This window comes from Bos javanicus, chromosome 11 (assembly GCF_032452875.1).
Source record: "Bos javanicus breed banteng chromosome 11, ARS-OSU_banteng_1.0, whole genome shotgun sequence".
Lineage (NCBI taxonomy): Eukaryota > Metazoa > Chordata > Mammalia > Artiodactyla > Bovidae > Bos > Bos javanicus.
The window spans coordinates 11,172,094-11,185,387 of NC_083878.1; the positions used below are offsets into that span (position 1 = coordinate 11,172,094).

At 36.3% G+C, this 13,294-nt stretch overlaps 1 protein-coding gene across 6 annotated transcripts in view; it reads right to left on the bottom strand.

The window, feature by feature from the left end:
* ALMS1 (ALMS1 centrosome and basal body associated protein) overlaps positions 1-13,294 on the bottom strand; it is a 189,712-nt gene that overhangs the window by 129,031 nt on the left and 47,387 nt on the right. For 5 of the 6 annotated variants that reach the window (XR_009739311.1, XM_061431900.1, XM_061431899.1 and 2 more), the window contains exons 5-7: positions 10,908-13,023; positions 10,658-10,807; positions 3,685-3,844 (exon numbers count right to left, since the gene is read on the bottom strand). Coding sequence is in view for 5 of the 6 variants with exons in the window: in XM_061431900.1 (XP_061287884.1) it covers positions 3,685-3,844; positions 10,658-10,807; positions 10,908-13,023 (2,426 nt within the window). In the remaining variant the exon portion in view is untranslated. The remainder of the gene's footprint in view (positions 1-3,684; positions 3,845-10,657; positions 10,808-10,907; positions 13,024-13,294) is intronic. The other variant, XM_061431901.1, reaches the window with a different exon arrangement.

Genomic DNA, 13,294 nt, shown 5'->3' on the forward strand with positions numbered 1-13,294 from the left:
GATACCAAACAGTAATTTGAACTTACATAACAAAACAAATAGTGCTAGGAAAGATAATTATATTAGGTAATTACACAAAAACAGCATACTTGCATACTTTCCTTTCTTCCAACAAATTTTTTAAAAAAGTTTACATAAAACAACGTATGTAATTGTATTATTGGAGCTATAAGACACAGAAATGTGACATATTTGACAATAACAAAAGGAGGTACATGAGAACAAAGTTAGAGTACAGCAAGGAAATGACACTGGATGATAACAAGTCCACAGGAAAAAACAAAGAATAAAAAATGGTAAATTCAAATACAAATGCAATACGCCCTAATAAACAAATGTTTGTGCTCTCTACTTAAGTTTTTTTAAAACCCATAAAATTATATAAATAATTATGACAATGTAATAATGTACTCCTTGGTTTGTAACATATAGGTATATTATATATCAAAAGAATAGCAAATACAGGGAGTGAACAGATCTATATAGCAGAAACACCTCTTTATTACACTAGAATTCAGTTAGTATAAATTTGGGGCATATTCTGGTATGTTAAAATAAATTTTCTAAGTCCTAGAACAACCACTAATAATATAACTTTAACAATTAGCTAGAAAACTATTAAAGAAGTTAAAATACTGGAAAATATTCACTTAATGCAATGAAAGCCAGTAAAAGAGGAAAGAAAAAAAAAAGACATGAGACAGATGGAAAATAAAAAGTAAATCAGCAAATATAAACCCAGTCTTATCAATAATTACATTAAATGTGAAGGGATTATATAATCACATTAAAAGGCAAAGACTATCATTCTGGAATTAAGAAATAAAGATACAACTGTAAGTTACCTATAAGACATAAACCTGAGCTTCAAAAATATAAGTAGACTAAAAGGAAAGGGATGACTAAAGACATGACATTCAAGCAGCAACCATAAGAAGTGGGATGTCAACACTGATATAGACAAAACAGACTTTAAAACAAAACAAAACAAAAAATGTTTCTAGAATTAAAGAGGGACAATGTATAACAACAAAAGGCCCAATTCATCAGGACTACATAACAATTAGAAGCATAGATTCACTTAATATCAAAATATATGAAGCAATTCTGACAGAAAAGGGAGAAATAATAATAGTTGGAGATTTCAATACCCTACTTTCAAAAATGGAGAAAATTAGCAGAAGATCAACAAGGATACAGAAGACTTGAACACTATCAACCCACTGGAACGAAGACACATGTATAGAACACACCACCTAACAACAACAGAATGCACATTCTTCTCAAGTGCAAACCATACATTCTACAGGATAAACTATGCCGTAGGACATAAAGCATGCCTCAACAAAGTGTAAAAGGACTCCTACAATTATACTAGGAAACAGTTTGGATGAATTAAAACAAAAACACAACAAACCAAAAGTTAATGCATGCAGTTAGTCTTTAGAAATCTATCAACATAAATACCTATATTAAAAAGAAAAATCTCCAATCAATAACCTTTCATCATAAGAAACAATAAAAAGCACAAACTAAAACTGAAGCAAATGAAAGAAAGGAAATAAAAAGAAACTAAAATGCAAATAGATTTAAGAAGTAGAAAAAATAGAGATTAGAAAAAGAGAAGAAATCAAAATTTCTTCAAAAAGATCAACAACAGGGACAAAATTTAGCTAGACTCACAAAAAGAGACAGAGAAAGAAAACTCAAATTACTTCTAACACAACTTATGACACTACTGTTACTTTTGTACCAAAACCTAACCAAAAAAAAAAAAAAAGGCAAGAAATTTACACATCAATATCTATTATGAATCACAAAATTCCCCCCAAAAAATCACTGGTAAAATGAATCCAACAGCACACACAAGGATTATACACCATAACCAAGTAGCACTTATAACCAAGAAAGCAAGGTTGACTCAACATCTGAAAATTAATTAATAATGCTTCATAATATTAGAATAAAGAACAAAAATCATACAACCATCCTTTTAAAAATACAGAAAAAGCATCTGACAAAATCTAATACCTTTTATGTGATAAATGCACTCTAGAAACTACAAATAAAAAATAATTTCCCCAACCTGATAAAGGGCATCTACAAAAACCCCTCAGCTAACATGATAAAAGACATTCCTACAAAGACCTGCACAAGACTGCTCTTGCCACCTATAGGCAACACTGTACTGAAGGTTATCACTGTACTTGTCAAGGCAACTAGGAAATATACAAAAAAGAATACATTCTAGAAAGGAAGAAGACATCTCTACTTGCAGATGACACTGGCTTATATACAAAAATAAGAAAACCACACACAAAATTATAGGAATAACAAAGAGGTAGGTCAGCAAGGTTGCCAGCTACAAGATGAACATACAAAATTAAACTTTATTTCTATACACTAGCAGTGACTATTCCAAAAATGAAATTAAGAAAACATTTCCATGTATAGTAACATCAAAAAGATTTAAATACTTGAAATTAATTTAACAAGGACATACAAGAGTTGTATGCTGAAAACTACAAAACACTGTTGAAAGAAATAAAGACCTAAATAAACAAAAAGAAATCCCACATGCACAGATCAAAATATGCAATATTATTAATATGGCAATATTCTCAAAAAAATCTACAAATTCAAAGAAATCGAACACCTGCTACACCATGAATAAAACTTAAAAAACATTATTCCAAGTGAAATGAATCAGTCACAGACAAACACTTATATGAGGTACCTAGAGTAGTCAAATTCACAGCAGAGGTGAAAAGTAAAACCATGGTTGATGGGGAAGTAGGAGGGAATGGGGAGTTATTCTTTAATATTTAGATACAGAGTTCCAGTTTTACAAGATTAAAGAGCTTTGTGAATGCATGACATTGTTTACATGACAATGTAAATGTATTTAATGCCAATGAACTATATATGTAAAAATAGCTAAGATGAAACATTATCAGTATTTTACCACTATTTAAAACTTAAAAAAAAAAAAAACAAGATAAAATAAGACTTTATCAAATTAAAAATTCTGTGAAGTCAATACCATCAAGTAAGTGAACCCATAACTCAACAAGAGTGGGAGAATTTTTGCAAATAACATATCTAATAAGGGACCTGTATCCAGAATATACAAAGAACTTTTAAAATGCAGTAACAAAAAGTTAATAAACCAATCAAAAAGTGAGTGAGAATTTTAACAGACATTTCTCCAAAGAAGATATATAACTGTCCAATAAACACAACAAAAGATGTTCAACATCATTAGCCATTCAGTTCAGTTCAGTTCAGTCACTCTCTGAGACCCCATGAATCGCAGCACGCCAGGCCTCTCTGTCCATCACCAACTCCCAGGGCAATCTTGCTTTCTACCTCAAAATTAATTTCTCAGTCTCCTCTCTATAAACTTATAATCTGCTCCTGTGTTCATTCAGTTTCCTTTTCCCTTCAAGTCTCAAAAAGGAATATAGAAACAAACTGACTTTAATATCAGACTCCTCCACGTAATTCAGGTCTAAACACTGTCATGAAGAACTCAATGAAAAATCAAACGGTTCATCTAATAAAATATCTGAGGATTTATAAATATACCTAATCCAAAGTTAACATCATTGCAGTTCAAAAGTTGAAAATTAATTAGGCATAGCAAGCTAGTTATAAAGACACAATGTATCCTTCTCTACGTACCTGTTAAATGTCTGACAGTCCTTGACACAGTGTCAGGAGATACCCTCAACATTCTGAGATTTGAAGAGTGATATTCCAAATCTCCAGCTGGCTCATGAGGAACAAATGGAGGCAACACAGATGAAAAAGATTCATTAATGTCCGTATTAGAAGGACATACCTATGAAAAAGAGGAGATTAATTTTAGACTTCATCTACCAAAAAATAAACCTCATTTTATGAAAATGAATGCTAAACAGTTATACCAGTTCCTTAAGATCATACTCTTAAGTCTCCTGAATTCATATATAGGTCATATCTTATTTGGTTAATTCCAAGATGGCTCTACAAATTATTCTGAGGGTTTTCAAGTCAACCTGTACAGAATATTACAGATAGGAGACATAATAGTATTCTATTACTCAGAAGTTTGATCCTTACAATAATTGTATGAACACTGCAGGATTTGAACTATTACAATACTCTTGACAAGCTCAAGGATTTTTTTTTCCTTAAGTAGGAAAGATATGCTAGGGTAAGGAAAGAGATGAGAACAGAAATATTTTCAAGAAATCCACAAATGTTTAGAAGAAAAATAAAAGCACCAAAGAACTGGATCTGTGATCAGTTACCAAAAAACATAAGTCCTCAAATTTCTTGAAACAAAAATAGTAGGAAATATAAATTGATGAAATAAAAGTTAAATGCTGAAAAAGAAGTTCCTGAAGTTTCATGGCATTCCAGCAAATCCTTGCTAAAAAGGAAATTAGAAACTATTATTAGTGATGTTGGTACATAAATATACACAACTCTTCACCAAATGCATAGTGTACTGCCATATATTCATATATGAGTATACATACACTTTCTCGATAAAAACAGCATACCACTTTTAGGTTTATTTTCCTAAAATATTATTCCAGTGCTGCCCTCCCAGGACGGAGTCTGAAATTTTTCTATCCTCTTTATGAATTTTTCTATCCTCTTTATGAAAGTTTTTTCATTGTGTAGTAACAAACATTCTTATGAAGCTGGCAGAATGTGAAAATAAGTAATTCTACTTCTACTGCCTATATCGTTTCTCTAGACCCATGGTTCTCAACTGGGGAAGATTTTGTACTCCCTCACCTCCCCCACCAAGGAATATGTGGCAAGGCCTGGAGACATTTTTCTCCGTCCTGCCGTCTATGGGGTCACACAGAGTCGGACACGACTGAAGTGACGCAGCAGCAGCAGCAACTTTAGTGGAGGTAATGCAACTCAGCGAATAGAGGCCAGGGATATTACTAAACATCCTAAAATGCACAGAACACCCCCGCACAACAAAGAATTAGCCAACCCCAAACCAATAATGTGGAGAAACCCTAAACATAAAACAAAGTTATTAGTTTCCAACTCTCCTACTGCTGAAGGAGACATGCAGCTCACTAATGTACAGTTGACCCTTGAACAGCACAGGTTTGAACTGTACTAGTCCACTTATTAGGAGAAGGTAAAGGCACCCCACTCCAGTACTCTTGCCTGGAAAATCCCATGGACGGAGGAGCCTGGTGGGCTACAGTCCATGGGGTCGCTAAGAGTTGGACATGACTGAGCGAATTCACTTTCACTTTTCACTTTCATGCATTGGACAAGGAAATGGCAACCCACTCCAGTGTTCTTGCCTGGAGAATCCCAGGGATGGGGGAGCCCGGTGGGCTGCTGTCTATGGAGTCGCAGAGTCAGACATGACTGAAGCAACTTAGCAGTAGCAGCAGTCCACTTATTGGGGAAGGCAATGGCAACCCTCTCCAGTATTCTTGCCTGGAGAATCCCGGGGATGGCGGCGCCTGGTGGGCTGCCGTCTCTGGGGTCACACAGAGTGGGACGCGACTGAAGCAACTCAGCAGCAGCAGCAGTCCACTTATACATGTTTTTTTTTCCAACAGTAAATACTACAGTACTACACATGATCCAAGATTGGATGAATCTGCGGATGTGGAAGAATCCTAGATTTGGTGGAATCGGGGATACAGGAGGCCAACTATGGATTTTCAACTTTGCAAAGGGTCAGTGCCCCTAATTCCCACACTGTTCAAGGTCAACTGTATACATCACATATGCGATAGATGAATACTCGTGTGTGCACACTGTGTTTAATAGCAGTTTTCCCCTAAAGCTTCTAAACATAGGGAAAACCATTTCTATTCCAATTTTAACTTTAATAAAATTTCAAAGCTTCAAAATATACAGATATTAGAGTAGGTAATAAAGAAAATGTAGAATGAAAAAGATGAGACATATTTAAGAGATCAACAGATATTTATCACTAAAAATTAGGGGAGTTAGAAGGGGGAAAAAAATCAAGATTGGTTTATCTCCTAGTTTATAATCAACAATGAAGATAGAATCAATGACAATAAAGAAACCAAGAAATGTTAACACCTCTAGAGGAACAGAAAACCTGTAAGTCACTCTGACTTTAGAGAAAAGATAAGTTATTCTGATTTAGGCAAGGTAAATTTTGAGATGATGGGAATATTCACAAGAAAATGACATACAAGATAGTATATGGGTCTATGTAGGAAAAATACTAGGGTCTAAAAATGGAGATGATGATCATCCACACAGAAAATCTTGAGTGGAAACAAATTCTTTGAAATTTGGTAAGTGTCAGTCATTCAGTTGTGTCCGACTCTTTGCGACCCCATGAACAGGGGCACACCAGGCTCCTCGGTCCATGGGGCTCTCCAGGTAAGAACAATGGAGTGGGTTGCCATTTCCTTCTCCAGGGGATCTTCCCGACCCAGCAATCAAACCCAGTTTCCTGCACTGTGGGCAGATTCTTTACTATCTGAGCTACAGGGAAGCCCATGGGATGGACAGGGAACCAACAAGACAAAAAAGAAAGAGATCTAAGGAGTCAACCTTAAATAACAGTTAAGAGTTATACGGCCAAAATAAGGGATACAAAAACAGTATTTTATTATAGAGGATAAAAGAATGTAGTATGCTTCCAGGAACAAGGCAAGAGAAAGAACAAAATAACAAATTAGAGTAGGAAACCCCTGGTAATAGACGGATCTACTTTCACTAAAATAAAGGGAACTAACAGCCAGGCACTATATACATGCTACATACCTTACCCCGTTCAATATAACAGTGTTTGAGGTTGATTATTACTGCTTATTTCTTTATGTAGACAAAGAAGGAGAATAAACCTCCAAAATCATTTGACCAAGGTACAAGGCCAAGAAAGTAACTGAACAGGGTTTTGACTCCAATTCTCCACACTCTCTTCACAGCCCCAGCCTACATCATATGTAAGTGGATACCCAAATAATCATTCAGAGAATGATGGATGGGTACCAAAGTGAAACAAACAAGTATGAACGACTCTTCTGAGACCCAGATGAGAATAAGGAAGAAACTAAGCAGTAGGCAGACCTCCTGAGAGCAAGCTGAGCCATGTAGAAAGATGATTACCATGTCTGGCTCATTGCTTCTCTCATATTTAGCATGATGTAAGTCCCAGATTATAACAGAGACCTAAGAATGAAAGACAACAGAGAAAACAGCATCCGCCCTGGACTAAAAAAAATATACTTAAGGTTACAATTAAGGGCAAATACAATTTGGAGCTGTGTCAGAGTTAATCTCCGCACATCACTATTAACTAAGTAAATATGTATCTTCACATCTTCAAATATACTTCATCTATATGAAAAGTTGACATAAGTTGCAAAAGTAGTTCTATCAAAAAAAATTAGAAACTGTAAATATAATTAACAATGCTGTTTTAAAAGAGTACATCCTAAGAGTTCTAATAATAGGAAAAAATTTTTTTGTTTCCTTAATATGTTTATGAAATGATGGGTGTTCACTAAATTTACTGCAGTAATCATTTCATGATGTATATAAGTCAAGTCATTACACTGTATCCCTTAAACTTATTATACCTCAATAAAACTGAAAGAAAAACAACAAAAAGAAACTCTAAGTTTAAAATTGATATTTTGCTTCTCATTCTCATTAAAACTAATTTTGACCTTCATTCTTGCCAAAATAATGCAAAATCTTGGCTTTGGTGTCACTGAAGAACAGTTAAACAGGGAGGCAATTTATGGTATATTCCTTAAGTATACATACAAGGATAGTTTCAAATACTAGTTCCTCTACTTGCTAAATGATTACCAGCAAGTTCCTTAACCCTGTAAATATCAATTGTAAAATGGGGATGATAATCAGTTCAGTTCAGTTGCTCAGTCGTGTCCGACTCTTTGGGATCCCATGAATTGCAGCACACCAGGCCTCCCTGTCCATCACCAACTCCCAGAGTTCACCTAAACTCATGTCCATCGAGTCAATGATGCCATCCAACCATCTCATCCTGTGTCATCCCCTTTCTCCTCTGCCTTCAATCTTTCCCAGCATCAGGGTCTTTTCAAATGAGTTGCTCTTCACATCAGGTAGCCAAAGTATTGGAGTTTCAGCTTCAAAATCAGTCCTTCCAATAAACACCCAGGACGGATCTCCTTTAGGATGGACTGGTTGGATCTCCTCGCAGTCCAAAGGACTCTCAAGAGTCTTCTCCAACATCACAGTTCAAAAGCATCAATTCTTTGGCACTCAGCTTTCTTTATAGTCCAACTCTCACATCCATACATGACCACTGGAAAAACCATAGCCTTGACTAGATGGACCTCTGCTGACAAAGTAATGTCTCTGCTTTTTAATATGCTGTCTAGGTTGGCCATAACTTTCCTTCCAAGGAGGAAGAGTCTTTTAATTTCATGGCTGCAATCACCATCAGCAGTGATTGTGGAGCCCCAAAAAATAAAGTCTGACACTGTTTCCACATCTATCTGCCATGAAGTGATGGGACCGCATGCCATGATCTTAGTTTTCTGAATGTTGAGCTTGAAGCCAACTTTTTCCATCTCCTCTTTCACTTTCATCAAGAGGCTCTTTAGTTCTTCTTCACTTTCTGCCATAACGGTGGTGTTACCTGGATATCTGAGGTTATTGGTATTTCTCCCGGCACTCTTGATTCCAGCTTGTGCTTCCTCCAGCCCAGCGTTTCTCATGATGTACTCTGCGAGTAAGTTAAATAAGCAGGGTGACAACATACAGCCTTGACGTACTCCTTTTCCTATTTGGAACCAGTCTGTTGTTCTATGTCCAGTTCGAACTGTTGCTTCCTGACCTGTATACAGGTTTCTCAAGAGGCAGGTCAGGTGGTCTGGTATTCCCATCTCTTTCAGAATGTTCCAGTTTGTTGTGGTCTACACAGTCAAAGGCTTTGGCATAGTCAATAAAGCAGAAGTAGATGTTTTTCTGGAACTCTCTTTTTCGATGATCCAGTGGATGTTTGGCAATTTGATCTCTGGTTCCTCTGCCTTTTCTAAAACCAGTTTGAACATCAGGAAGTTCATGGTTCACGTATTGCTGAAGCCTGGCTTGGAGAATTTTGAGCATTACTTAACTAGCGTGTGAGATGAGTGCAATTGTGTGGTAGTTTGAGCATTCTTTGGCATTGCCTTTCTTTGGGATTGGAATGAAAACGGACCTTTTCCAGTCCTGTGGCCACTGCTGAGTTTTCCAAATGTGCTGGCATATTGAGTGCAGCACTTTCACAGCATCATCTGTTAAGATTTGAAATAGCTCAACTGGAATTCCATCACCTCCACCAGCTTTGTTTGTAGTGATGCTTCCTATGGCCCACTTGACTTCACACTCCAGGATGTCTGGCTCTAGGTGCGTGATCACACCACAGTGATTATCTGGGTTGTAAAGATCTTTGTTGTACAGTTCTTCTGTGTATTCTTGCCACCTCTTCTTAATATCTTCTGCTTATGTTAGGTCCATACCATTTCTGTCCTTTATTGAGCCCATCTTTGGTATTGCCCCATCTTTGGTATCAAGGGAAATGTTCCCTTGGTATCTCTATAATCCTACCTGATAGGACTGACCAAAGGACTAAATGAATTGAGGTATCATATATAAAGTAAACCTCTTAGCATAGTATTTGAGCGCAAAACATTAGCTATCATTATCATCCCCATTGTTATTAAATTGAAAAACAGAAGTAAACAATGTCTAGAATGTTGAAGAAAATAAAACTACCTATAAATAAATTCTACTATCTGTAAATAAATTCAATAAACTGAAATAAAAGGAAAAGCTTATCACAATATTTTTGTTCATTTTGTCTTTTTAACTACCCGAACCTAGAGGTCAAAATATAATTGCAACTCAAACTAGCAGCTTTCCAATGACATATTTATCTTATACATGGGAAAATAGGAAAAGGAAAGTAACATTAAGTACATATATATGTGTATATATATGTGTAACCATATATATGTAACCTAACTATATTTGATGACTAATAGAATGTAAGGATATATCATCAGGTAACAGGATTCAGGGTGGGGCTGACAGTGTCAGATGAAACCAGATGGGCAACGGGACCAGAGAACCATTAAAGTCAGAAGAGCCAAGGGTCCAAGCAAATCAAGCCTTGTATAAAACAAAATTTTGACTTTAAGATATCTCTGAAATTAAAATCTTTCAGGGGCTTCTAAACAGAAATACATGAATATTTCAGGGCCTATTCCAAGGGCTGTTACACTGAAGGCCAGAGGGTAGAAAAAGCACAATTGAGTATCTCCATGAATGAGTTTAATCTTAACACCATCCCAGAGGTTCTTGCTAGCACAATTTGAAAGAGTTAAGATATTTCAATATGAAGGGCCTGGATGCTCCAAAGGCTGACCTTTTTTCCCAAAGCACCATAGAACTTAGTGAGTCTCATGGTCTACAAATCACAAACATTTCTTTTATGCCAACCTCTAATAAATTAATGCAGCATACTCCTGGATATCATATGAAAGCCAGATTACACATCAAAATTTGGTATCGGAGGATATAAACAGACCTTTATTCTCATCCCCGTTTTTCAACTAAAATTTCTTTCCCCACCAAACAAGAAATGTCAAGTAGAAAGACTTACAGAATCTTCAAAACTGCTGTCTTCCTTAGATGGTAGCCGTACAGTAGATTGCCACTGCAGGGAGCTGTCACAAATCTCTAGATCATCAAGCAAATTCTCTAAACCTGCTAGCTCAACGCACTCACCGGTCAAGTCACCTTGGTCACATATCTGGGAAACAGCAAAAAGTAAAAAAAACAAACAATACCATTTCCTAAAACAATAATGAAGAAGACCATGTGTCTCCCCAATACTCATTTTATTGCCTTACCTCTTGTCTTTTACTGCATACAACAGCATTTTCATCTACGCTACAGCATTCAGTATCATCGTCCAGAGTACAGATGTCAGATTCAGCCTTCCCCTGCAGGCCCTCTACAAAATACGAGTCATTTTGCATAATTGTATGTATAGTAAAACTGGACCTGGCTCCCAAAGGCCGAGGAATTTCCCCTTGGCCCGTATCAGCTTTCAGCAATGTCTTTTGGCCGACTGCAATTAACGGTACATTACTCATCACTGGTAAAGCACCTTGTGACTTTGCGTCACATGCCACCAAGTTTGCTGAAAAGCCGCTTCCTACAGCTGCAGATGGACCTTCAATGATGTAACTAGAGTTTACAGTCTTACCCAAAATACAGTTTGAGGAATCTGCTTCTTCAAAGCTGTGCTGCTTTAAATCTTGTGAAACCAAAGAATCTGAAGTCCATACTTTCATTGGGTAAATAATGTTTGAAGATCCTAACTTCTCTGCAAGGTCAAGAGCAGAAACAGACTTTATCTTCCCAAGGGGAAGAAACTGTTCATTGTCTATACCATACTGAAATAAAGTTGACCATGTTCTGCCAAGACCAACAGCCTGTTTGAGAGATTTTTCACTTAAAGATGATGGCTTAAGCTCTGGACTAAGAGAAAGTGGCTTAATCAGTATTTCCTGAGAAGCACTGGGGATTGAGTTTAAATTGTGATGCCAGTACAGGGAGCTATCACCATCATCTTTTTTATACAATGATTTTGAAGCTCCTGATTCAAACACCCCAGGAGTAGACTGATAGCGTGGACGATTAAGTTTATCAAATAAAAGGTTTTCATCATAATTTAACAGGGAAGGATCTGGACTTTTTGGTTCACTTTCTTGGCTGTCATTTGTTAAAGATTTGTTGATGTCAGTTTGGATTTCATTTACTGTACTCTCCTTCTTGGAAGGTTCAATAGAGGCAATAACTGCCCGAAAAGCTACATTTTTCATAGCACCAACATTTTCCCCATCAAAAACAGAAGTTGCCTCTTGGTTTCTTTCTTCTTGAAAATACAGTTGTTCTGATGTCTCATTTGAGTTGAATTTAATAGTCTGAAGAGGACCACCAGAAATCTCCATCGTAGAGGTATCAAGCCCCCGGGAGAGTATATGTGCTTCTGAAACTTCTACAGAATTATCAGGAACTACAACATTCTCAATATATTGTATTTCTGAAGATCTGGGATGCACCTCTGAAAACACTAAAGTATTTCTATTCTCCTTTACTTCAAAACACTGAGATAATACTTTCCCCAGATCTTCTTCATTGCTTTTATAACTCTCCAAAGAATCCACCTTTTGTTTCACCTCATTCTCAACAGGAGCCCTTAAACAAACACTCTCAAAATAATGACTATCAGACATCAAGGGAACCTCGCTTCCTCCTGATCCCAACAAACAATGCCAGAAAGAATGTGGCATTTTATTATTAAAATGAGGAGCAACTTCATGTGGAAAAGAAACATGATCCTTACTGATTAGATATATTTCTGGATGGTGTGAAGCTCCCTGCTTGCTCCACGGCATATTTGAAAAAGAGAGATTGTCACTTTCCTTAGGAATATTATTTCTATCAATTGTGTCAGATGAATCTGAATAAGAATCATGGTCCTTACTGGCTAAATATTTTTCTGATTGTTGTAAAGTTCCTTGGTTCCCATACTGTGCATATAAATAAGAAGCATCAAAATTGTCACTTCCTCTAGGATTTATGTATTCATCACTTATATCAGATGCAGTTGAAAAAGAAACGTGATCTTTATCAGCTAAATTGGTTGCTGGCTCCTGCATAACTTGTTGTGTCTCCCATGACATATATGAATAAACAGCATCATAATTACCAGAGTCTTCGCAGGTTTTCAGATCAAGTGTATTAGATGAAGCAGTCTCTTCTTTAGTCCCTTGTTCAGGAGTTAATAAAGAGTGCTGAGACTTAACAGCTGTACTACCTATAAGTGGGTGCTGAGATCTACTAAAGCAACTGTTAACTAAGTCTGATGCTACTCCTGAGGCTGCCTGGAATAAAGCTTCACTAACTTCCGACGGTCGAGAAAACCATTCAGTGTCTTCAGACTTACCAGGAATTCCCCTGAAAATATACAGTTAAAAATAAATAAATAACACATTAAAAACATTTATCTTTTTTAAATACTAATATGAAAAAAATGCAAAACTGATGTTACTAAAATTGAGGTTATTTGAAAAGTATGTTGAAAAAGTTCTAATTTCAAATTCCTTTAGAGTGGCTGATGATTGAATGCAGCAAATTTTTTGTAGACAGAAGATGAACTACCATCCTATGACCTGATATTTTCTCAGGCTTCTCTCAAAACAATACTATGCCCCAAAGATGATTCTTT